The 26,440-nt window shown below is 36.5% G+C and overlaps 1 protein-coding gene and 1 long non-coding RNA gene across 3 annotated transcripts; one reads left to right on the top strand and one right to left on the bottom strand.

Annotated features, from left to right (window-relative positions):
• Nucleotides 1-1,031: 1,031 nt before the first annotated feature.
• Nucleotides 1,032-25,924, top strand: LOC125225257 (zonadhesin-like). Of its 2 annotated transcripts, XM_048128865.1 has the most exons (8): nt 1,032-1,198; nt 9,740-9,931; nt 10,357-10,545; nt 11,027-11,218; nt 15,886-16,077; nt 17,337-17,532; nt 21,943-22,134; nt 25,477-25,924. In XM_048128865.1, exons 1-7 carry the CDS (start codon nt 1,132-1,134, stop codon nt 21,956-21,958), a joined length of 1,044 nt encoding a protein of 347 aa, XP_047984822.1. In that variant the 5' UTR covers nt 1,032-1,131; the 3' UTR covers nt 21,959-22,134; nt 25,477-25,924. The 2 variants fall into 2 exon arrangements, with proteins under 2 accessions (XP_047984822.1, XP_047984823.1); XM_048128866.1 differs by lacking the exons at nt 1,032-1,198; nt 9,740-9,931; nt 10,357-10,545; nt 11,027-11,218 and adding an exon at nt 14,943-15,193.
• Nucleotides 17,483-18,383, bottom strand: LOC125225258. Its single transcript, XR_007176967.1, has 2 exons — nt 18,099-18,383; nt 17,483-17,540 (listed from the first exon to the last, which is right to left on the bottom strand). It is a non-coding gene; the product is annotated as an uncharacterized LOC125225258 (long non-coding RNA).
• Nucleotides 25,925-26,440: the final 516 nt, after the last annotated feature.

A 26,440-nucleotide genomic window follows, 5' to 3' on the forward strand; every position in this document is an offset into this window, starting at 1 on the left:
ATGTTTTTTTTTCATTCCTTTTATCTTAATTAGACTACACTAACACTACTACACGCCTGTTCTAGAAACTGTAGGTACTCACACCAATGTCAGTATCAGAACCATTTTTTTCAAAGTTGTCCACCCCACTTGTTTTTGGATTTGGAATTTTTTATGTGGTTCCACTTAGAATCGCGAGCTGTTTCAGTCCTAATAGGAGAAAAAAAGGGTCCCAAGGTTTTTTTCCCATTCCGTTACCATTTTTTCCTACATTTTGTGTGGCGGTAACGGAATGGAATGTCAGAAAAATGTATGGAAATCTTGGGACATTTTTTTCTCCTATCAGGATCGAAAGACCTCGCGGTTCTGAGTATGAATCGCTTAAAAAATACCCATGTTACGAAAAAAGTGGGGTGGACAACTTTAAAAAAAATGGCCCATCAATGTAATGCGAAATTTAATTTTTCTATGGGAGGACAAGTTTTCGAGCTTACAATTATTTATTGTTTCTACAGACAAAGTGCCTTCTACTTATGCAGTTTGCCAGAGGACAGGCACACTCGCCGGCAAAAATATCTGACAAGTTTTTAGGGTTCCGTACCTCAAACAGGAAAAACGGAACCCTTATAGGATCACTCGTGTGTATGTCTGTCCGTCTGTCACAGCCGATTTTCTTCGAAACTATTGAACCGATTAACTTGTTATGTAAACCGGTGACCCAAAGATGGACATGTAATTAAAATAAAGAAAATGCAATTAAAGGGCCACTTTTAGGAGGCAAAAGTGAAAATTAAAAATCAAAGATTTTTGAACTATATTGCACTTATATTTACATATCAAATGAAAGAGATTTTTATAAGTATTTCAAAAATATTAAATGACTTAAGTTTCTTCAAACAAGGAGGAGGCGCTTAAGCCCTTCTTGGTGGTGTGCGGAATACTGCGGAACCCTTGCAACGCGAGTACAACTCGCACTTGGCCGGTTTTTATTTGTGGGGCGTGTCAAATTTTTTTGCAGTCATCGAAGAGTAACAGTATTGCAGGAGACTGTACCAAGGACGCAGATGTCAAAAGCATCGTTGCGGACCGTATTCTCTTATTCAGATATTCATTTTCCTCGACATCTTGTCCACGGTAGTCGTGACCGACGACATGACATACTTTACAGTTATTGAATGTTGTGTAATTTATTTAGCCGTAGCCACAATACCTGTCAGCAGTAAGTGATAAATTTATTTCTTCTTAATTATAAATGCCTAGGTACATAGGTACTGTTATCTTCTACCAAGTTATACCAAAACAATTTATGTTTAATGTATGAACTACTATTAGTTATACTAGTTCACTTTACTCCTTAATGGCTTAAATTATTGCGGACGACTATCGCTATGTTAAACTACATAATATGTTAGTAGTAGATACACAATTGTTTTTTTACTTATATTCATGAGCTGGCAAATAAAATTTCTGTAATTATTCAGTGCAGGGGGCCGATTTTTGAGTCTCACTGTCACTCAAATACCGGTTGAAAACGGTGAATTGCATATTATTTTCAGTGACAATTTTCTGAATTCGAACGCCGTGAGACTCAAAAATCGGCCCCCAGGTGCTGTTCACCTATGTTAACAACCGCGCAGTAGGTAGGTATCATCGGCAACACTGTTAGTTGTACATTTGTAATCCTTATTATAAGGGCATAAAGTCTACCGATGGGTGTTGCTGTTAGTATATTATACTCGTACTTACTTATATTGGGTTGGTAAGAAAGTAATGAGCGTTCAATTGAATTCCACATAAAATTTTTGAGAGAATTCTAGAATCTTCTATGGTCGAAAGTATATAAAGGGCGAGTCGCACAGTTTCTCGTCAGTCATTCACTAGCTGTCGCCGAACTAATATAAGGAAGAAAATGGACGAATTAAAAGTGCATGTAAGGCATTGCTTACTATATGAATTTCAGTCTGGCCATTCAGCCGCCGAAGCAGTGCGTAATATATGTCAGCGTGTTGCTCCTGAAGTTGTGTCTGAGGCCACGGCGAAACGATGGTTCCAGCGGTTTCGTAGTGGCGACTTTTCATTATCAGATCAACCTAAGTCTGGTCGACCGGTGAAGATTGATGTAGCCAAATTAAAAACCTTAATTGAAGGAGATCCGAGGCTAACGAGTCGTACTCTTGCTACCGAGTTAGGCTGCTCTCATGTCACCATAGAAACACATTTACACGAGTTGAGAAAAAACTACAAATACAGTGTTTGGATACCGCACGAACTTGATAGAGATCAACTAAACCGCCGTTCCGATATTTGCATACAACTTCTGTCTTTTCGCCGCACATTCAACTGGTTGGACCATCTTATCATTGGAGATGAAAAATGGGTCTTATATATAAATCACACACGCAAACGTCAGTGGCTAGCTCCAAACAAAAAAGGAATAGAGGCACCAAAAACAGAGCCTCACCCGAAAAAAGTTATGCTGTCCGTTTGGTGGGATATTCATGGTATTATTCACTGGGAACTCCTACCAAGTGGAATGACTGTTACCGCATCAGTATACTGTAATCAGCTTGAAAATTTAAACCAAAAAATCTGTCAGAATCATCCACAGCATGCTAAAGTTTTTTCTTACACGACAATGCTCGCCCACACATTGCAAAAGTGACTCGGCTAAAGCTATTGGAGCTAGGTTGGAAAGTGATACCTCATCCACCGTACTCTCCAGACTTGGCACCTACGGATTACGCATTGTTCAGATCGCTAAGCAATGCCTTGAATGAAAAAAAGTTCGATGATCAAGCCCATCTACGACAGTACATAGCTGAGTTTTTTGAATCTAAACCTAAGAACTTCTTCGCCGATGCTATTCATTCTTTACCAGAACGATGGAGACAAGTAGTAGATAACGAAGGCCGTTATATTTTTGATAAATTATTAAAATAATAAATTAAATAAAAATTACAATATTGGTTATGATTCGCTCATTACTTTCTTACCAACCCAATATTTGTCGGTTTTTAAACTCCGACGCAAAAACGATGGCGTGTTATAAGTTTGACGTGTCTGTCTCTGTCTGTGGCATCGTAGCTCCCGAACGGATGAACCGATTTTGATTTAGTTTTTTTTTTTGAAAGCTGAATTAGTCGGGAGTGTTTTTAGCCATTTTTCATGAAAATCGGTCCACTATATCTAGGATATTTTCAAAATTTTAATTTTGTGGTTAAGTTATTGCACAATGCACAAGCCTTTTTTGAAATTTGTATGTAATGTATTTTTAATTTGTACCTATGTATTATATTGATTAGCGCGCCGTGAATAAAAAACCGGCCAAGAGCGTGTCGGGCCACGCTCAGTGTAGGGTTCCGTAGTTTTCCGTATTTTTCTCAAAAACTACTGAACCTATCAAGTTGAAAACAATTTTCCTAGAAAGTCTTTATAAAGTTCTACTTTTGTGATTTTTTTCATATTTTTAAACATACGGTTCAAAAGTTAGAGGGGGGGGGACGCACTTTTTTTCCTTTAGGAGCGATTATTTCCGAAAATACTAATATTATCAAAAAACCATCTTAGTAAACCCTTATTCATTTTTAAATACCTATCCAACAATATATCACACGTTGGGGTTGGAATGAAAAAAAAAATCAGCCCCCACTTTACATGGATTGGCAACCCCGGCTGTCAAACGATAAGCAGCTGATTTTGCTAGGTCCCTTTAAAATAATTATTTTTTAAGGATATTTTGTGTAATAATTACTATTTTAAGTGTAAACTAAGTAGATTTAACATTAAGTTTTGTATAAATATAATAAGTGAAGTGTTTTAGTGACGTTTACCAGTGTCTTTGATGTCTCAGGTTTGTAGCCGTTATAGGTTATAAATTTGAAATATCTGTTCGCCTTTGTACACTTTCTAGGTCGTATTGTCACCAGTTATTGTTAATTGTGTTTTTCAATTCAGTGTTAACGTGTGTACAAGGCTAGAACAAGTGTAGACATAGTTAAGCGTCATTATTTCATGTAAGTACCTACCTGCAACCGCTGAGCTTGAGTAAGCAATTTCTTGCTTTGTTTTAGTGTTTAGTACATTAAAAACCCATCTACAATGCAAACACGCAGAGCAGCTGCAGCAGCCGCAGCAGCGGCTCTCCAGCAGGAGCCTGAAAAGTGTGATAAGCTCCAACTTACCTTGCTGGAATTAAAACAATCCAAGGAATTTAGTGCTCAATTGCTCAGTGAAAGAGAAGACAGTGAGAAAGAGCTTTTATTAGTAATTGATAGGAACGATAAGTTGAAAAAGGAACTGTGTACATTAGAGAGTGATTACAATAATGTAAATTCAGAGCGGGCCCGGCTTCAGGAGACGGTTGACAGGTTTATGGAGTGCAATGCTGCATATGAACAGGCCCTGAAAGACATCGACTCATTGGAGAGAGCACTGCACGACGCCCACGAACAAATCTACGAGCTACGGGAGGCCCAAAACCAAGCAGCTGCGGCACACACTCAGACCTTGTTCGAGGAACTGGTCCGGCCTGACTCCCAGTTGGTTACCGCAGCAATTGAAATCCCTTTGGTCGCTACAGATTTAGCCAATGATACCACCACACCAAGGTTAGTAAATTACAGCGGAAACAAACTAAAGAAATATATTAAATTGAATAAAGTCATTAGAAAAAAAGAAAAACTGTCAAAAATAAATAAATTGTTTTTCAAAAAATTAAAATATTGTAAAGTTAATATAGGCTTAGTGGATAAGTTGGATTTGTATTCTGCTCAGTTAGAAAATAGTAAATTACAGTATGAAACTGACACACAGGCGTTAAAATCAAAAATTCAGACTTTGGAGGATTCAATAAAATCTTTGGAAGGCATAAATGAAAGTTCAAAAAAAGTTATTAATGAATATTCTTTGGCTATGGATGACTTAATATCCCAGATAAAGCATAATTCAGACCGCTTTGAGTCGTTGACCAATGCCCAGTCATGTGCATGTAAGCAGGTGACCGGGGATTTGTCAACCAGCACACTCTACCCAAGCCTGTATGACAGTTTACAACAACAGCATATAAGTGGTAGTAGCTCTTTCGACACTTCTCTAAAATGTATACCTAAGCCTAATGTTATTATGTACTGTGATGAAATTGGAAGCGATATGAGCTCATTTCTAAACTTTTACTTAAAGGGACTTAGTACAATCAACCATTGTTTGCCTCATAGTAGTTTTGAAAATATTTTAAAACAAATTTTAAATGACAGTGATATTCATTCTCAGACGACACTGCTTATCTTTATGGGAAATAGGGGCAATGTGAACAAAAATAATTTGGTCAAATACTTTGAACAGTTAAACTCAATGGCAGTGCATAAAATTATTTTTTTCACATTCCCCTACTGTTCCCAAATGTCAGAGGCAGAAAATAACACTAGACATAAGTTAAATATAGCTTTATATAATCTTTGTACATATAGTAGTAAGGTTAGCATAATTGACACTAACAAATTTGTTAGTAAATACCATATGCCTATGGTATTTTTGACTAAAGGTAATTGTTACCTTTCAAATTATTACAAAAGACAAATAGCATTATCGCTATCCTATTTACTTGACATTTCTGCCAAACATTTGGCAGACAATTCTGCTCCTATTGAGCAGCAAAGTATGAACTTGGAATTGGTTCCAGTCATAACCAATGATTTAAACTAGCTTTTAAGACAAAAGATTCTGTCTCTGGCAATCTAGACTTAAGTAAATATAAGGAAAAAAACTGTAAGCAAGGGAAGTATATCCACCTGGTGCATCAAAATATTCAATGTATTAGAGGTAAAGATTTACAAATTGAACTTTTTATGAAGGATTTTTATATAGATATTTTATGTATTACTGAACACTGGTTAAAAAATAATGAATTAATGCCTCAATTTATTAATCACCAGGTAGGAAGTTCGTTCACCAGGCATAGTTCCATACATGGTGGGTCGTTAATTATAATAAATAATCAGTTAAAATTTAAGGAACGCAAGGATATTGTGTCCATGTCTGTTGAACGGACTATAGAACTAAGTGCAGTAGAATTGGAGCAATTTATTGTTGTGTGCGTGTATAGGCCGCCATTAAGTAATTTTGAATTATTTGAAAGCATAATGGAATCTGTGCTACTGAAAATATCGCCTTCCAGCAAGAAATTACTTATTTGCGGCGACTTTAATGTAAATATTTTAGAAAATTCGACATTAAGTTGTAGGCTGTTGAATTTTTTCAAATCATGTAATCTGAACCACATTTTTATGGAGCCTACTAGAGTGACTGCTACTAGTGCAACCTGTATAGATAATATTTTCACAGATATTTTTCCTATTACAAAAAATGTAATCAGCAATTTAGAGTCCGACCATTTAGGTCAATTAATGGTATTTGAAGCTGCTAGGAAAAATACCTTGAAAAAACAGATAACTTTTGTACCAGTAACCTCGGACCGCGTGGAAAGAATGAAACAGAGTTTAGTTCAGGCGCTACCCGTTCTGTCTCCAAACATGAGTCCTAATGATATGTATAATTCATTCTTTCACACATATATGGAAAATTATAATACGATATTTACAACAAAAACGGTCACGGTTAGTGATGCATCAGTTTTTAGTGAGTGGGCAACTGCAGAGTTACATCAACGAAGACGTGCATTGTATGCCTTGTATGAGGAACGGCGGTTTAATACGAGTGATGAATTTAAAGAACATGTCAAACAATTTTCGAAACAGTTTAAATTAGATTGTCATACCGCTAAACGTAATTATTTAAGCAAGAAAATTAAAAGTAGTTCCGATATAATTAAAGCAACGTGGAAAGTAATTAACGTGGAGACTGGTCGGTCAAAGCAAAGAACAAATGAACTGAAATTAAAAATTGATGGCAAAATTGTAGATTCCAATTTAGAAGTAGCAACAGAATTTGAAAAGTTCTTCACTGATATACCAGTTTCCACAACTAGGCACTTAAATTCATCACCCGCATCTGCCGTTACATTGTTAGAAGATAATGTCACAGAATGTAGTAGAGACCTTGTATTTGAACATGTTAGTACCTCAGATATAATTAAGGCATTTCAATCAATTAATGTTAAAAAAACTTGTGACCTCTGGGGAGTCTCTGTCCATGGTGTTAAATCTTTAATAGAAATTGTAGCGCCTGACTTGGTAGTTATCTTTAATAACAGTGTTGATTGTGGTGAGTTTCCTGATCTTATGAAACACAGTAAAGTCATTCCATTATTTAAATCTGGTAGCACATCCGACCCCACTAATTTTAGACCGATATCAGTGTTACCGACATTCAGCAAAATTTTTGAAAAGTTAGTGTTACTTCAGCTATTGCAACATTTTAACATCAATAATCTAATGCACAATAAACAATTTGGTTTTACACGGGGTCGCTCAACAACCGACGCTGGTGTTGAGCTAATCAAACAGATTTTCGATGCCTGGGAGGAGTCACAGGATGCCTTGGGTATCTTCTGTGATTTATCTAAGGCTTTCGATTGCGTCTGTCATGAAACACTGATCAGGAAATTGCACTACTATGGAGTGCGAGGATCGGCACTGAATTTAGTCAAATCTTACTTACACGATAGAATACAAAGGGTCGACGTGAATGGACAGCGCTCACCGGGGTCACTAGTCTCTATGGGTGTACCGCAGGGATCAATATTGGGGCCTTTCCTGTTCCTTATCTACATTAATGACCTGCCATATCTTGTAAAGACCCACCATGATATAGTATTGTTTGCAGATGATACTTCCCTTATTTTCAAAGTCAAACGTCAGCAACAAACTTGTGAAAATGTAAACAATGCTATTTCCGAAGTAGTTAATTGGTTTAGTGTTAATAACTTATTGTTAAATGAGAAAAAGACTAAATGTATTAAGTTTGTAACGAGTAATGCTAAAAATGAACAAGCAAGTGTCGTTGTGAAGGATGAGGAATTGGAACTGGTAGATAGTACAGTTTTTCTTGGCATAACTTTAGATTCTAAACTTCAGTGGGGTCCCCATATTGCTACCCTCTCGAATAGACTGAGCTCTGCAGCATTTGCAGTGAGCAAGATCCGTCAGTTAACAGACGTGGAAACAGCTCGATTAGTTTATTTTAGTTACTTTCACAGCATTATGTCATATGGTATTTTACTATGGGGCAGTGCTTCAGAGATAAATACCATATTTGTTCTGCAGAAGAGGGCTATTCGAGCAATATACAAAATGAACCATAGAGACTCACTTAGAGATAAGTTTAAGGACATTAATATAATGACAGTGCATTGTCAATATATTTATGAGAATATTATGTATGTACATAAAAACATTTGTAAATTTAAGAAAAACTGTGATGTACATAATATAAACACTAGAAATAAGCATAAGCTTGCAGTGCCCTTCACTCGGCTCCATAAAATTAAAAAATCATTCATGGGTAATTGTGTAAGATTTTATAACAAACTTCCTAATGCCATCACTGAACTGTCTTTTAATCGATTTAAACATTATGTAAAGCGTATACTGATCTCTAAAGCCTACTACAGCACACAAGACTACATGAATGATGAAACACCGTGGGATACAAGTATTGTTGAAAACCATTAATTATATAGCTTATTAATGATGATAATTATTGATAATTCAATGTATTTTTATACAATTTTTTTGACATTTAGAATTTATTCTAGAAGTTTTTATACTAGTATTTTTTTATACAATTTAGATTGATATCATTTTATTAAATCAATGTAGTTTTAAAACAATATTGTTTATTGCACCAATAAATTGCTCTGATATTTAGAACAAGATGAATATTGTACACTGTTGACAATTTAAAAGTGCTTATTGTAAGCCTATTTGAATAAAGAATATTTTGATTGATTGATTGATTGATTGTAGGGGGGGTACCCTAATAAAACATTTTTTTCCATTTTTTATTTTTGCACTTTGTCGGCGTGATTGAAATACATATTGGTACCAAATTTCAGCTTTCTAGTGCTAACGGTTACTGAGATTATCCGCGGACGGACGGACGGACGGACGGACGGACAGACAGACATGGCGAAACTATAAGGGTTCCTAGTTGACTACGGAACCCTAAAAATAGGTATACCTATAAGATTAAATGTGCATCTACATACCCGTTTTATAATTAGACAAGACACAAACAGGTTTCTAGCAGTACCTATACTAATTAAATGTAGCCAAAGAAAACAAAAACTTAATAATTACTTTTTGTGAACAATTTTCCGAGTTCCAAAAATAATTTTCACCACACCAACTGGTAAAGGCTTACTTTGCTAATCGAAAACAGATAGCAAAATTGCATTTTATCCACAACAGTGCGAAGTAATTTCATACAAATTTTAACTCGATGTCTTAAGCTGGCTGGTAGAATTTACCTACAAATGATGATTTTGAATCATAAATATTGAATAAATTGATGGATTTGATTTAGTTTGATGTCTTATAGTCAGTATTTTGTTCGTGTTGGTGTGGTGAAAAATTTTGTGTTTCACTCGGTGGCAAAGTTTGTTTAACCTGCGTGCCTTGAAACCCTCGCAACGCTCAAGATTCCACTTTTTGAACCACTCGCTACGCTCGCATCAATATTGGAATCTTTCGCTTGCTCGGGTATCAATATTGGCACGTGCGGGGTTAAACAACAACTTTGCCCCCTTGTAAAACAAATAACTACCTATTAAAAATATAACTCATTCACTCATTACTCTCATTAGGTAAAACATGCGAAGGACAACATGAAATATACATTGACTGTCCAGCCGGTCAATGTAACCCCAAAACTTGTGATGACCTGGTCAATCCACCTGGTTGTCCAGGAATAATACCTCCGTGCCCAGGAGGCTGTGTCTGTGATACCGGGTATTTAAGAAATGAGAATGGAACATGCATACCGGAGGACCAGTGTTGTGAGTTACTAAACATAATAAAGTATTACATAATTATAATACTCGTATGGTCAAGAACCCTGAATTAGTCTTGCGCAGCGAAAAGTGAAAGAAGAATATAACAATAACTCTTTCTATCACTGATGTCACTACCTAATTAATATCAACTGATAATAATATCAGTGATGTCTGAGATTCTAATTATGATCTCCAAAAAAAATACCTATGGAAAATATAGGTACTTATAGAGGTACAAAATGTAAATTAGGTACAAAAAAACTCATGTCTCAGGTGTTTTTGTATAAAGCAACCCAAAAAAATATGATTTGTGAGAAATCTTAATGAAAACGTGCAGATACAGGATGTAATCAAATATTACTGAAACACCCAGTGATTTCAAATTCTAAATAATAATTAGGTACCTACTTACTCTTTTTTCATTTCAGCCATGATCTGCACTAAGAAACACGAAAGGTACATAGGTTGTTTAGCTGGTCAATGCAACCCCAAAACGTGTGAAGATTTGGACACATCGATTCCATGTCCTTTCGTAGATGGACCATGTCCGGGCGGTTGCATGTGCGAAGAAGGCTACTTAAGAAAAGACGGAGAATGTATAAAGATAGAAGATTGCCGTACGTATACAATTATACAATCAATCTTGGTATGAACTGTTTTGCAAGTTTTCTCCAATACATGATAGTGATACTGATACATAACAAATGCACATACGAAGTGTATTCCAAGTAATGTGTGCTCAAGTGCCAGGTACTTAGTTTTATTTTTGCATTCTCTGTTAGTCATAGGTAAACAAGTAACACGTAGGTACTGTTCTATACATACATAAGTTTTCTGCTGGCCACGCTTCTACGAGTATAATGCATTTTTCTAATATTGTAGACCAAACATTTTTAGAACTGTTAATTTTAAATCTCTGAATGGCCCATTTCGGAGGCCATATCCACTTTGAATCACTGTACCTATAAAGTACTTGTGAACAAGAATGAGTATTGGGGACCTTCTCATTATCTTAGAAACCGTGCTATTGTCGGTTTAGTCGATCGCCCTTGAAAATCAATGTATACCTAGTATTGTGAGTTGTGACTTGATTTTCAGCTCCAAAGCCTTGCAGAGGGAATCAAACGTGGTTGTCACCTTGCAACGCGCCTTGTCCCTATCCCCGCTGCCCAACAGACAACCAGCCACCTCAACCATGCACTGAGCTACAACCGTGCTACCCGGGGTGTCAATGCAAATCGGGCTATAAAAGAAATTTGGATGAACACTGTATCCTGGCTTCAGATTGTCGTAAGTAACTTTTGTAAATAAAGTAAGTACAATAAACAGTACTTGCAGACGGTCAAGAAAGCTAAAATATTATTTGCTTACTTATGCTGTACATATATTTCAAAATACAACTTCGAATTATATGTTTTTTTTACGTTTTAAGGCAAAATATGCCCTTGTACCTATACGCAAAATATGCACTTATACATTTGGCGAAGCCGAAGTCATTGAAAGAAAGAAATAAATATATGATAGTGATAGTACCTAACTACAAGCTGTAGCAAACAGGAGACATTATAAATTATAATAAAGTTAAGAAAACAAACCTTAAGTACAATAGGTAATTAACAATTAATTGCATTCGCTTTTTTGTTTCAGCAAAAGAAACAGGATCGAATCTATGAAGAAAAATTTTTAAGAAAATAAAACCGCCTTCCTTTGGGGTTCTGGTGATAAATACTTTCAAATGTTGGATTATGTTATCAATTCGTCTGTATATTTTTTAATGTTTGTTATTCGATATCTCCGTCATTTCTGAACCAATTTTGAAATCTGGATGATTCTGAAGTACTTACAGATGAGAATGATTATCAGAACGGAACTCTAACCAGGGGCGGCTCACTCTTCATCAGCAGTTCCACTGCACCAAATGTCACTGTTCTGGACGTAAGTGCATGTTGTTCTTATAAAAATACCAAAGTCACTATAAGTGTGCCGTTCAGATTTGAGGAGTTCCGTTCTGACCATCATCAGCAATTCCACTGCACCAAATATCACTGTTCTGGATGTAAGTGCATGCTGTTCTTATAAAAATACCAAAGTCACTATAAGTGTGCCGTTCAGATTTGAGGAGTTCCATTCTGACCATCATCAGGAGTTCCACTGCACCAAATGTCACTGTTCCGTACGTAAATGCATGCTGTTCCTTTAAAAACACAAAAATCACCATATGTATGCCTTTCAGATTTGAGGAGTTCCCTCGATTTCTCCAGGATCCCATCATCAGAACTGTAACGACGGAGATATCGAGGAACAAACATAAAAAAAAAAAACATACAGACGACTTGATAACCCCTTCCTTTGAGATTTGGAAGGCGGTTAAAAAACTAATTTTAGTTTGATTTATGATCAATGTCTCTCTTTGTTATTTTGTCCGACAAGTCCTATGTACTTAACTAACATGGTCTTCTATGAGTTATGTTAGAATAAATAGGTAGTAAATAGAGTAGCAAATAAGTCAAAATATTTTAATAATAAGTTAACATAATATATAGACAATCAGGCAATAATAAGTATTTTAATATTTATTTCTTAGTATTTTTAGTATAATTATTATCTAGTTATAAGTGTACCTACTAGCATTTGCCCGCGGCTTTGCTCGCGTTAAATTCTAAAATTGCAGAATCCTCCATACAAAGTTCCACCCCCCATTTTAAGGAAGTGGGGGGCTAAAAAGAGACAAAAAGTTGCTTATGTCACTCTCCATCCCTTCAACTATCTCCACTTAAAAATCACGTCAATAATTCGCTCCGTTTTGCCGTGAAAGACGGACAAACAAACAGTCTCCATCGATCACTTTTATTCATCATGCGTCCGCGCAGCAGCGCAAAGTACGACAAACTAGAAACTTCAGGTTGAAACTCGTTCCCTAAATTCGGATCCCGAACGGAACAAACGCGGGCGGGGGCGCGGGAACGGCGACCGTTTGAATTCAAACTTCACTCATTACTGACTTGCTATGTTTTATTTATTGTTATATTTGAATTCCTTGTTCAACCCTTCGGCAATTTTTAAAATTTAAAACCTAGTATGGGACAATTCCATATTCAAAAACCTAGTATGTTCCGTTTACAAACTCAGAAACCTAGTATAGCATGCACTTACTAGGTTTTTGGACTTGAAAATGTTACTTACTAGGATTTTGATTTTGATATTTGCATGTAAGATATGCACTTGCTAGGTTTAGAGGGTTCCGTAACTTTGATTCTAATTGAGATAGAAATACAGGTGTTTTTGCATTAGACGCAGCTCAAAATTTGAGGCTGATTGATTAAAAAAACGTATTTTGACAAAAAATGTCCCTTGCTAGGTTTTGATTTTGGACAGCCGCACGCTCAGTGTAGGGTTCCGTAGTTTTTCGTATTTACTCAAAAACTACTGAACCTATCAAGTTCAAAACAATTTTCCTAGAAAGTTTTTATAAAGATCTACTTTTGTGATTTTTTTCATATTTTTTAAACATATGGTTCAAAAGTTAGAGGGGGGGGGGACGCATTTTTTTTTCTTTTAGGAGCGATTATTTCCGAAAATATTAATATTATCAAAAAACGATCTTAGTAAACCCTTATTCATTTTTAAATACCTATCCAACAATATATCACACGTTGGGGTTGGAATGAAAAAAAAATATCAGCCCCCACTTTACATGTAGGGGGGTACCCTAATAAAACATTTTTTTCCACTTTTTATTTTTGCACTTTGTTGGCGTGATTGATATACACATTGGTACCAAATTTCAGCTTTCTAGTGCTTACGGTTACTGAGATTATCCGCGGACGGACGGACGGACAGACAGACATGGCGAAACTATAAGGGTTCCTAGTTGACTACGGAACCCTAAAAATCGTGAAGAATTCCGCCTAAACCGGACTATCTGGCAACCATAAGCACCAATGGTTACCGTTGCTCCGATTAAGCGATCCGCCATTACTGGGAGATGTTTAATCGCTTAGTAAAAGAAATAAGACAAATACTATTAAAGAAATATAATAATTGATTATAGACCGGCAGTAAAACCTCACAAAATTCCCCAAACATGTAATTTGAATCAAAGAATGTAAACTAAAGGAAACAAAACATTTGAGATGGTTTTTTTGCTAGTCAGAGGGATCGTTCTCGAGAAAATTGGTCTATTTTTGGAAATTTATATGGAAGACCGTAATATCACATTATATGTAAACATGTTTTTAAAGTTAAGCATGTTTATAGCATTTATTATCATTAAAAGTTAGACATAGGCCATTGCCGACTTTTTTTCTAGACCTACATTTATGCATCAGAGCGACAATTCCACCATACATTATTTTGTTATAAGTCGATCGGTACGTACGGGCAGGGTTTTTGATTGAAGCTCTTAAGCAGCGTGATTTTTACCGACTTTTAGCACATATATACACACAGTCATGTTTTAATAATCAATTTATAATAACAATACCTTAAACATTCCTCAAGAATCACTCTATTCATACACACACACATTTCCCATTTATAATATTAGTATGGATTTCAACGGAAGGTTTAAATTTGTATTGGTTAAAATTTATATTCTAATTTTGTGTTTTCTATGTAATAGCTTCTTGATTTTATTTACTTTACTTAAGCTTATATGTATATGAAATGAATACCTATACATACCTAAGTATATTGGAGTTAAAAAGGGTAACATTCCTAAACAAATTACTTAGATATGAACTTAAGTACAAGGTCTTACAACTAAACTAAGTGTATGAGGAAATGACATGGTATCTGTTATAATAATGTTATTTATTATATTTATTTATTTTGATTTTTTTATTACATACATGGAAAACCATGGAAAAGCAACAGCTGAAGTTATCAATACAATCCAAAATAAAATTACAAAGCCAATTAAAGGTTCTCACTTATAAAAAACAGATTAAAACCAAAATCTTTCCTATCTTACAAACGTGCAAGTAGGTACCTACAGCCACAGCCAAGCTTAGGAATGTGTACAATGTATATACCTATGTTATAATTATCTTCGTGTAACCTTGAATATAAGGAAGATGAGAATGGAAAATATTTTCTACCAAAGTCACGATGCTGCAGGTACATAATGAATGATCAAGTTGTTCAAGTTTGTTGTTCCCACCGACCTGTTGACCGTGCAAGACGCGTCTGACATCATGGCTCGTTTTGTATATCTCCTATGTGTTATTATTGCTGTAGTGACAGCCACAGCACCTGATGAAAATCGTAAGTGATTCATTTTACTATAGTTATTTGTTATACAAGAGTGCAAAGTTGTATTTTAACGCCGTGTGGAATTGAAAAACGAGCAAGCGAAAGGATTCTATAGTTGAACCACGAGCAAAGCGAGTGGTTCGAGAATAGAATCCTGAGCTTGCGAGTTTTTCAACACACGAGAAGTAAAATACATTTGCACTCGTGTGTAACACAAAACTTTTTCCCTCACTATGGCGAGGAAAGTACAACGCAAAAAACGCGTTTATCACTGCTTCCAGTAGTTCCACAGGTGGTAAAACATCTTCATCACTAGATTAACCCACTTTTATCAATTTTAAAGCAGAAAATTTGCCTCTATTCAAGGTCAAATTACTTTATCCACTAGTGGATAAAATGCGTTTTTACCCGCTGGTTTAAAAGGACAAAACACGTGTTTCCGAGCTAGTGAGGGGAAAAAATATTTCCGGGCAGTATGATTTTCGGGCATTTCGATTCTGAAGAAACTTTTTGAACATTTTATGGAAAAATTCGACTGGAAGTGGAAATTACGCTATACGCGGAACTGGAACGTTTAGAATCTAGTTTGTAACTAGATCGAGCTCCATTTCTGTATTCCTGGATAAACTAGTTCGACAAAAATGCTTACCTACCAAATACCTTTCATGCCTGACTAGTAAATAAGTTGTAATCTAACATTTCAGCTGACCAATGCACTAAGCCCCACGAAAACTGGACGAAATGTTACATCGGTGTATGCGCACCTATCCGCTGTGGCGACCTGGGCAAGCCGATAGGATGTCCGTCTATAGCACCACCCTGCGCGGGCGGCTGCATTTGCGAACATGGCTTTGTGAGGAATGAGAAAGGAGATTGTATTGATGCCAAAACTTGCCGTAAGTATTTGCACACTATGTAGTACTTACACGAGAACTCTCTTCTTAGTCGGGGTCTTCATTGCTGAAAGTTGTGTCTAATCTGAAGAGATTCCTGCGCGTTGTACCACGTTCCTGCACATATTCAGTCACCGGCATAAAAATAATCTATATGGTTATCAAAATAATTATACAGGTACCTAATTGCTAATGAATTGTAACTGCCACAGTTTTTAAGATCATTGACTTTTCAAAAACAACCCAAATTGCAAAACTATTGAATGTAGATAAGTATTATAAGATTTCATGGGACAATTAGATGGTAAAAAGTTCGAGATAGGGCTAGCGGTTTTGCCGTGTTGTTTAGCCGGTTAATGCTATAATAGTTGTATGCTATAATAGTTGTAGTAGCTATAATAGTTTGACGACCGGTCTGGCGCAGTCGGTAGTGACCCTGCCTGCTACGCCGTGGTCCCGGGTTCGAATCCCGGTAAGGGCATTTATTAGTGTGATGAGCACAGATATTTGTTCCTGAGTCATGGATGTTTTCTATGTATATAAGTATTTATATATTATATATATCGTTGTCTGAGTACCTGCAACACAAGCCTTCTTGAGCTTACCGTGGGACTTAGTCAATCTGTAAAACAATGTCCTATAATATTTATTTATTATTTATTAATAGTTTGTTGATGAATGCGTATGATGATCATACATCGGGGTTTTGGGAGCGGGAATGATTTACACTAGCCCAAAAATGGTGAAAACGATAAAAGATAAACATTACTTTAACATTTCTAGGTAGGTACATTTGGAGCCAGTTACATAGTTAAATATATATTTCAGTAATTCAAATGACTATAAGCAGAGTTACAAATACACGAATTCATTCCCGCTCCCAAAACCCCGATGTATGATGATGATCATACTCCAGATAGACAGAGTCGTTATTCGGGTATTTACGGCCCAGCCACGACATTGGTCTAATAAGCGCGACAGAGGTGAGCGGCAGTCATATGTGAGAATGAAAAGTCCCATCGCTGTGTCTCGCTCCAATGTATGGCCGCCACTCCCCGCTGTCGCGCTCAGACCAATGTCGTGGCTGAGCCGTTAGGGGGGGCCACATCTAGCGTCTCGTGAGCGTAGCATAGGGCCAACTGTATGAAAAAAGAGGCTTTTCCACACAGTTGACCCGACGCTATATGCGATGACGCTGGCTTATGTACCTATCTCTATCCGGGTTATAATGATGAATTTATGATATTCATTTTATATTTCAGCAAACTGTGGCGGAGACCCTAACGCAGAACCTGGCTGTGGCAATCCTTGTAGACCAACCTGTGCCAATCCAGCAGGCACACCCGCAGCGGAGTGTACCACATTCTGCGAATTTAATGCCTGTGACTGCAAGGAGGGGTACATTTTGAACACGGATGTTGACCCGCCGAGATGCGTTTATCCTAAGGATTGTAAAAAGTAATTACCTAAGATGGCAAGCGCCCCGATGGCCTGACTTTGATCCCGTGGGAGAGGGGGCGGTGTTTGGTGTGGGACGCTACGTGTGTCAACACCTTCGCCGCTTCTCACATTGGGCGCACAACCCGCAGCGCTGGGGCTGCGGCGGAATTCCAGGCGGCGTCAAAGCGGCAGAAATATGCGCCCTTGGGCCCGGGGTACTTTTTTGTTCCTTTTGCGGTGGAGACGGCGGGCTGCTGGGGCGCGGACGCGAAGCATTTTGTGCGTGACGTGGGCCGTCGACTTAGGTTAAAGGGAGAAGACCCGCGCTCCGAATCGTTTCTGGTGCAAAGGCTGGCCATAGCGATCCAACGGGGTAATGCCGCAAGCATTATGGGCACTTTTGCACCGGAGGCGGTGCGGAGCGGTATTGATTGACTAATTACTGTTTGTAATTATTTTTAGTTAAGGCTTTTTTTTTTTGACATGGTTATCTTATTACCTAATTATTTTTATTTTATTTACCATTAAATTATCAAAAATGCAAAATAGGTATTTTCAAAATACCTTTATTCAAATAAAATTACCTAAGTCATAACATAAATTAAATATAAGAATATTATACCACCCCATCCATCAAAACGCGACCTCCTAAAAGCGTGCAAAAGTAAATGGGGCCAATAAAAATGCCTTGTTGCCATCGATTTTACTTATAGACGGCGTTAAGTGTCACTCAATATAGATTAATGGCTTGAAAGTGAGATCGATGGCAACAAGGCATTTTTAGTGGCGCCATCTACTTTTTGCACGCTTTTAGGCGATCGCATTTTAAATATTTTAATGTATGGGACGGTATGATCTTCTTTTATTTAATTTTCCCCTCACTATACTAGCTCGGAAACACGTGTTTTGTCCTTTAATACCAGCGGGTAAAAACGCATTTTATCCACTAGTGGGTAAAGTAATTTGACCTTGAATAAAGTCAAATTAACTGCTTTAAAATTTATAAAAGTGGGTGAATCTAGTAAGAAAGATGATTTACCACCTGTGGAACTACTGGAAACAGTGATAAACGCATTTTTTGCGTTGTAGTTTCCTCGCTATATTGAGGGGAAAAGTTTTGTGTTAAAAAAAGTTCAGGATTCTATTTCAAACCACTCGCTTCGCTCGTGGATGAATCCTCTTCGTTTTTCAATTCCACACTCGGCGTTAAAATACAACTTTGCCCCCTTGTATAACAAATAACTATTATGGTGATGTTCGGCGAGGCATGCAGTGGAGCGGGCTGGCGTGCGTCCATCGTAAGTGCGTTTTCACATTATCCGATCCGATATCCGATGTATGACCGATACAGGCGCCATCTTGATTTTTACATTGAAATCTTTCCGACATCCGATATTGGATAATGTGAAAACGGACTAACAGCGGCGACTCAGGATTCAAACAAGGTTGACACGACTACTAAAGGGAGTTCATTTCCATAGGTATGATACCTATCCATAGGTATGGTTCCTTTTTTACATATATTTTAGTAATTCAGAATACCTAATATTATTTGTTATTGTTTTTTATTTACTTAATAAAATAATTTTCACATCTGTATACATATTAGAAAACTAAAATTCATCTTGATTAATATTCTTGTTCACGACTTTGGTAACGCCGTGTCTTGCGTGGGCGACGGTCGCGCGACCTTTGCCGTCGTGTCTCATACTTATATATCGATAAGGATTGATTTCGTATGCGTCGCATCACCGTCGCGCGACCATCGCGCGACCGTCGCCCACGCCCACGCAAGCCACGGCGTAAATATGTAGCTGCTAAAAGGCGTAACAAGTAGTGATAGATAATACGTACATAGCAGCTGCGGCTGATCCATACAAGCCGATTCCCACAGGCTTGCCTAAAATTGATTACTAGTAAAGTACCTAATGCAAATATAATATCTTTTTGCTCAGTGTTGCCTAGCAGAAATTTTCACCAGCCGCCACTGGTACATAGATAGAACTTCAATAAAGCTTTTATCTATCTATCTATTAAAATGCGTACAATTACCTAAAATATAATTAAATTAAAAAATTACGTACACTGTAGGTAGGTACGTGTCACATGTACTTGCTTTGAATCTGTTCAACCTTCGTGCCTTATTGAAACCCTCGAAATGCTCAAGATTCCACTTCAAACAAATAACTATTGCTAATCTTGTAAATTTGGAGCCTTTTTTTTTTTTTTTTGTACAACAACTTTGCTCTCTAGTAAAACAAATAACTAGTGATAAGTTTAGTACCGTTTATTAATAGTTATGAATAAATAGATACGTACTTACGAGAAAGTAAATAAAAGCAGGTCCGGTTAGCTGCAGACAAATTCATATGTATTGATTCAACTGATTGTATTTAAATAGGTATCTATCGTAACAACTGCTTTAATTGGATTATATTTTACTATCATGATTGCTTATTAAAATAAAGATTGCAATAAAAAAAAATAATTAAGGGTTCCGTCAGATGTTTTACTTTCTAAAAGGGTTCCATGGGGAAATAAGTTTGAGAACCGCTGGTGTAGACAATGTTTTTAAAGATTTAATAGGTACAAAAGTCAGATGGCAGTTAGGTATAAGTATTCGATTATTCTCATATAAGTATGTAAGTTATTCTGACCAACCTATTGACCACGCAAGTCGCGTCCGACGATATGGCTCGTTTTGTTTATCTTTTATGTTTTATAATTTCTTTAACGACTGCCACATCTGATAATGATGGTAAGTATTTAAACATCGTTTTAGTTTCATATTAATTGAATATTAACAAAAGATATAATTAAATACTTACTCCTTATTTGGTTTTAATTTACAGGATTTTTACACATTAGGTATATAACTGTATTTATTTGTGTAAAATAATACTATTTCGAAACTATCCTTTCGAGGTAAGGTACAGCGGGACAATTTTGACTTGGAGAGGGGATGATTTTCAAAGATTTTTTCCATGTTTACACTATTGACTTGAGCTCCATATGCATCCACTGAAAACGCGTGCCATATAATTATGACCAGTGGACAATCTATTTAATAATGTAAAAATTGTAAAACATGGAAAAATATCGCGTAGGTGAACTTTGCCCCTCAGTCGTAATTGACTCGCTGTACCTTAACTGACGTTAACCGGGGCCTTCTTATATATATATTTAAGGGTTCCGTACCAAAAAGGTACAAAAGGAACCCTTATGGCGCCGCTCTGTCCGTCTGCCACATTTCAAAATATCTCGAGAACTACTTATACTATCGATTTGAAATTTGGAACAGTTATAAACATTTTGAACCTCTACAAGATGATAGTATTATTTAAAAAATATATTAATATTAATTATAGAAAATGGCCAAAATGGAAGGGGGGCAAACTGTACATATCAAAACTATATTTTATAATTTTTTTGTCGTGGAAAGAAAAATAATTATGAAGGAAAATGTAAAAAAAAATACCGTTCCCCCCTTATCTCGGAAGTTTACCAACGAAAACTTATGAACTTTTTTTTAATTCACAAAAAACTTTTCAGATTTTAATTTTCAATTTAACCACCTTTGCGGATTATATCGAACTTCAAATTATACGAGATTATACCTACGTAAAAAAAAATTTTTTTTAAATAAAGAAAAAACTGTCCAAATCGGTTGACATCATAAAGAATTATCACTGAAAAACTAACATACTAAACAGGTCGCGTAAATGAGTTAGCGAAATCACCGAGAGATGGCGCTGTACCTATAGGTAATTAATTTATAGTCAAATCTTTAAAGTTATACATATGAGATACATGAGATTATTTTAACTTTTGTAAGTTTGTACGGATACGGAACCCTCGGTGGGCGAGTCCGACTCGCACTTGGCCGGTTTTTTTAATTATTAAAACTATCGTTGCCTAACTATAGTTATTTGTTATACAAGGGTGCAAAGTTGTATTTTAACGCCGAGTGTGGAATTGAAAGACGAGCAAGTGAAAGGATTCTATAGCTGAACCACGAGCGAAGCGAGTGGTTCGAGAATAGAATCCTGAACTTGCGAGTTTTTCAACACACGAGAAGTAAAATACATTTGAACCCGTGTGTAACACAAAACTTTTCCCCTCTAAGTATAGCGAGCAAAGTACAACGCAAAAAATGCGTTTATCACGGCGTCCAGTAGTTTCACAGGTGGTAAATCATCGTCATCACTAGATTCACCCATTTTTATCAGTTTTAAAGCAGAAAATATGACTATACTCAAGGTCAAATTACTTTATCCTCTAGTGGATAAAATGAGTTTTCACCCGCTGGTATTAAAGACAAAACACGTGTTTCCGAGCTAGTGAGGGGAAATTTATTCTTGCCGCCTCGCCTGGTAGATGGCACTGATATAATGGCGAAAATGGTTAAAATAAATATGTCATTTTCAGTCAAGCGGTGCACTAAGCCCCATGAAATATGGACGGATTGCTACATTGCCGTATGTCAGCCTCACGTGTGTGCCGACCTGGGCAAGCCAGTGGCATGTCCCGGTGTGATTCCGCCATGCGACGGCGGCTGCGTGTGCGAAGAAGGCTTTGTGAGGAATGAAAAAGATGATTGTATAGATGCCAAGACGTGTCGTGAGTATCAGCATAATATGTGAGTGTGTTTAGTAAAACGCCCCACTTTGTCGGTTACCATTAAGGCGAGATTTACTTGTATCTTTATATGAATAAACTGACAAAGCGGCTTTATAGCAATCGACAAAGTGGGACGTTTTTCCGTGCACACTCACATATGAGTAGTCTACACTTACTAGACCTTTATTAATCAAGTATAAGCCTATAGATAATCGTAACTAAAGTAACCACAAAATTAAAATTTTGAAAAAACCACCGACGTAAGTAGTAGACCGATTTTCATGAAACATGGCTAAGAACTCCCAACTAATTCAACTTTCAAACAAAAAATACTAAATCTAAATCGGTTCATCCGTTCGGGAGCTACGGTGCCACAGACAGACACATACACAAATAGATAAACAGACAGACACATCAAACTTTACACCCCGATGTTTTTGCGTCGGGGGTTAAAAAGTAACTGTCAACGAGAGTTTAATGCGAAGTTTTGCATCACATTGCGGATGAATTATTTTGAATGGATAAAACTGTCTAAAGTTAAACAGCTGTAAATTAAAAAATAAATACGTGTTTACAGAGACGATTTCCTCTATGGAATGTATATTAGGAATATAACTATAACACTAAACTAGTTTAGTCATATAGTTATATGACTGGATTCAGTTTAGTGAAATGATTGTAGGCAGGAGTGCGGCGGTGCGGCGGAGGTATAGTTATAACCCTAGGGATATAATTATATGCCGTAACATAGCTAAACGAAAGCGATTCCTTACCATCTTACTAGGAATATAATTATAATACCTTACTAGTTTAGTTATATAATTATATCACTGGATTAAACTTAGTCTAGGGATATAATTATAATACGTCTCTAGTTAAGTAATATAGTTATAATTATAACTGGATTAAGTTCAGTAGTATAATTGTAGCAGTGTAGTGCGGGGGTGCAGTGGAGACGGGGGCGGGGGCTTACCCGCTACCACAAGGCAGTCGTTCGGCATCAGTTGTCGTTCATGTGAAGGTTGCGTTTTCGTGCACAATTATTTATTGAATTTTCGAACTATTTTTATAGTTCTAAGTATACCAAAAAAGTTCAAAAACACCCTTATGTCGCGACTCTGTCCGTCCGTCTGTGTGTTTTGAGAGAATAAGCACATTGAATTGGAAATAATTAACAAATTCTTGCCCTAAACAATTCTTCACTGTGGTTTGTTTACGTTAGATAAGGAAATACAATAGTACCATGGTTTCAAGCAATGTTGCAAATTACACTATTTGCGATAAATATCATGTTTATCTTGTCAGATTAAATTAAAACTGCCATCGCACAAATCCAAATGCAGATACAATTCAAAAAATGAATAAATCGGATATTTTGAAAAGAACCGGGAGCACCGGTTCCTAAATTTTTGTCCCGGTTCTTTCGCCACCATAAAATTACCGGGATTTCCCGGGAAATCAAGAACCGGGAAATACCGGGAGCATGCAAGCATGCGGGAACTGTTACGTTTTAACTAATATAGCTTGGATTCGTTTGTTTAGTAACCAAACCTTATGTACTATGTTCGATACAAAATAAACTTTGTTCTAACGTCAGTGACGGTGTTGTTATTCCAAATCGTCCCGCTATACGTATTATAAAACACTGATTTAAACTTTCACGATTTTGACACATATTTAAAATTGCAAACGGGACTTAATACATAGTAATACGCGATTAAGTCCCGTTTGCAATTTTAAATACCGTATTATAATTATATTCCTAGTAAGATGGTTCTGAATCGCTCCCTTATATCCCTAGGGTTATAACTATACCTCCGCCGCACCGCTGCACTCCTGCCTACAATCATTTCACTAAACTGAATCCAGTCATATAACTATATGACTAAACTAGTTTAGTATTATAGTTATATTCCTAGTAAGATAGCAATTAATCGCTTTCGTTTAACTATGTTACGACGTATAATTATATTCCTAGGGTTATAACTATATAACGGCTTTATCTATCTTACTGCGACATATATATCTATCTTATTCTATAAACTGGAACGCTTTCGGGCGATTTGTGTTTTAATAACCACTTTTTGAAACCTCCGAGATGACCGAGACACATAGACAAGCAATCACCATCTGCTAAATCAGTGGGCGATGTTCATCCAAACATAGGCAGTAAGATCAGCAGTTCTCATTACGTTTGTACAAAAATTAAGGAAAAAGTTAAATAAGTTTTTTTTTTTCTGTTTTGTTACCAAGATTTTTTGATGAATTTAGTAAGTTTTATTTCGTCATTAAGGTTTTCTAGTAAGGTGCATCAGGGTAATTCCGAAAGTCGTCTAATTACGAAAGTCGCATAAAAATCACCATTATTTCCAACATATCAAGATTCCCTTTCGGAATTACCCAAGCATTTCTGTCCTTCTGAATTACCCTGATGTACCTTATCAGAGTAATTCCGAAGGTCGTCTAATTACGAAAACCGTATAAAAATCACCATTATTTCCATCATATCAAGATTCCTCTTTCGGAATTACCAAAGCATTTCTGTCATTCGGAATTACCATAATGCACCTTATATATTTTTTTTTAATTATAACAAATATCCTGTATAATATATCGTACGAAAGTCAACTTATATTACTAAATGTTGGTAACAAATTAGGATCAATTAGAATTTGCTGACGTGGCTATATACAAACTTTTTGAGAACTGCTGTAAGTAAGTAGTGCATAAATGTTTTCCATCGTATTTTGTCGGAAACGTTCGTGTTTGTCGTGCTAGTTCAATCAACATTAGTACTTCTTAAATAGCATGACACGTTCGTCAGTTTCGATGAAAATACGAAGGAAAAACATTTCGCAACACATCTGTATGCGTTGTTAATACCAAAGACGCTAAATTAATTATATTTTCACCACTCCAACTGGTAAAGGCTTTCTTTGCTATTCGAAAACAGATAGCAAAATTGCATTTTATCCACAAGAGTGCAAAGTAATTTCATACAAATTTTAACTTCGTGTCTTAAGCGGGCTGGTAGATTTTACTTATAAATGATGATTTTGAATCATAAATATTTAATTATTTGATGACTAAATCAATCTAGTTTCATGTTTTATAGTCAGTATTTTGTTCGTATTGAAGTTGTGAAAAGTTTGTGTTTCACTCGGTGGCAAAGTTTGTTTAACCTTCGTGCCTTGAAACCCTCGCAACGCTCAAGATTCCACTTTAGCGAGTGTTTCAATATTAGAATCTTTCGCTTGCTCGGGTATCAATATTGGCACGTGCGGTTAAACAACTACTTTGCCCCCTTGTAAAACAAATAACTATTGTATTTTTATATTTCAGCGAGCTGTGGCGGTGATCCTAACGCACAAATTGGCTGTGGCGATTATTGTAGGCCAACTTGTGATCACCCAGCTGGAAGACCCGAGTGCATCAAATATTGTCCATTCAATTCCTGCGAATGCAAGGAAGGATACATTCTGAACACAGATCTACACCCACCGAGATGTGTTCTCCCTAAGGATTGTAAACATAACCATTAATAATGGCTTCACCTTTTTTGAATGTTTTACAAGCCATGAAATAATTATTAATTACTGTATTTTTCTAATTTCCATATGCGCTGTGCGACACACTATCTATCTCCCCATAATGGGTCAGTAGAGAGATATTCCGTGGTTTCGTGATTAAATAATGATGTATTTAGATTTATATATTTTTGGTAAGCCGTTTGGTCTTTGATTTAAATAGATATCATATTTTTTGGACAATAAATTTGTTTTAACCACTATTTATTTATTTATTCGTCTGGCTTAATTGTTCAGTCGTTTATAAAGGTATTCTAAGGTTCTGGATCCATTGGATTACGTCATTATGCAGGGTTAGAGATGGGCGGCGGGAAAATACCCGGGGTAGATATCGGGTATTTACCGGGTATTTACCCAATCTACCCGATATTTACCTTTTCTACCCTAATCGGTGGGTATAAATAAATATTGTAATAAAATGGGTCATAAATTGAATTTAATCGTGAAAAAATGTTTTCTTGGTATTGTATAATATATTTATATTTTATTAATATAGTTCTATAAACATATATCGAAGTATTTGTATTGAATAAGGAATTTGTTAAAATATCATTGACATGCTTGTGTGTTTGTTACCTCCTCCTCCTAAACGGCTGAACCGATGGGGATGAAATTTTGTGTGCTTATTATAGTTCCTCTCAAGTAGGGCTGCCATCCGTCCGGGTTTCCCCGGATTTGTCCTAGTTTGGAGGCCGTCCGGGGGCCGTCCGGGCGGGGTG

Source organism: Leguminivora glycinivorella, chromosome 4 (genome assembly GCF_023078275.1).
Source record: "Leguminivora glycinivorella isolate SPB_JAAS2020 chromosome 4, LegGlyc_1.1, whole genome shotgun sequence".
In the NCBI taxonomy this organism is placed as follows: domain Eukaryota; kingdom Metazoa; phylum Arthropoda; class Insecta; order Lepidoptera; family Tortricidae; genus Leguminivora; species Leguminivora glycinivorella.

Bases quoted from the DNA above. Each gene is read 5' to 3' on its own strand.
- LOC125225257 (XM_048128865.1), top strand. From the start codon at position 1,132: ATGACATACTTTACAGTTATTGAATGTTGTGTAATTTATTTAGCCGTA. The intron at 10,546-11,026 runs GTACGTATACAA...CTTGATTTTCAG, and splicing joins TATAAAGATAGAAGATTGCC to CTCCAAAGCCTTGCAGAGGG. The intron at 11,219-15,885 runs GTAAGTAACTTT...CTAACATTTCAG, and splicing joins TATCCTGGCTTCAGATTGTC to CTGACCAATGCACTAAGCCC.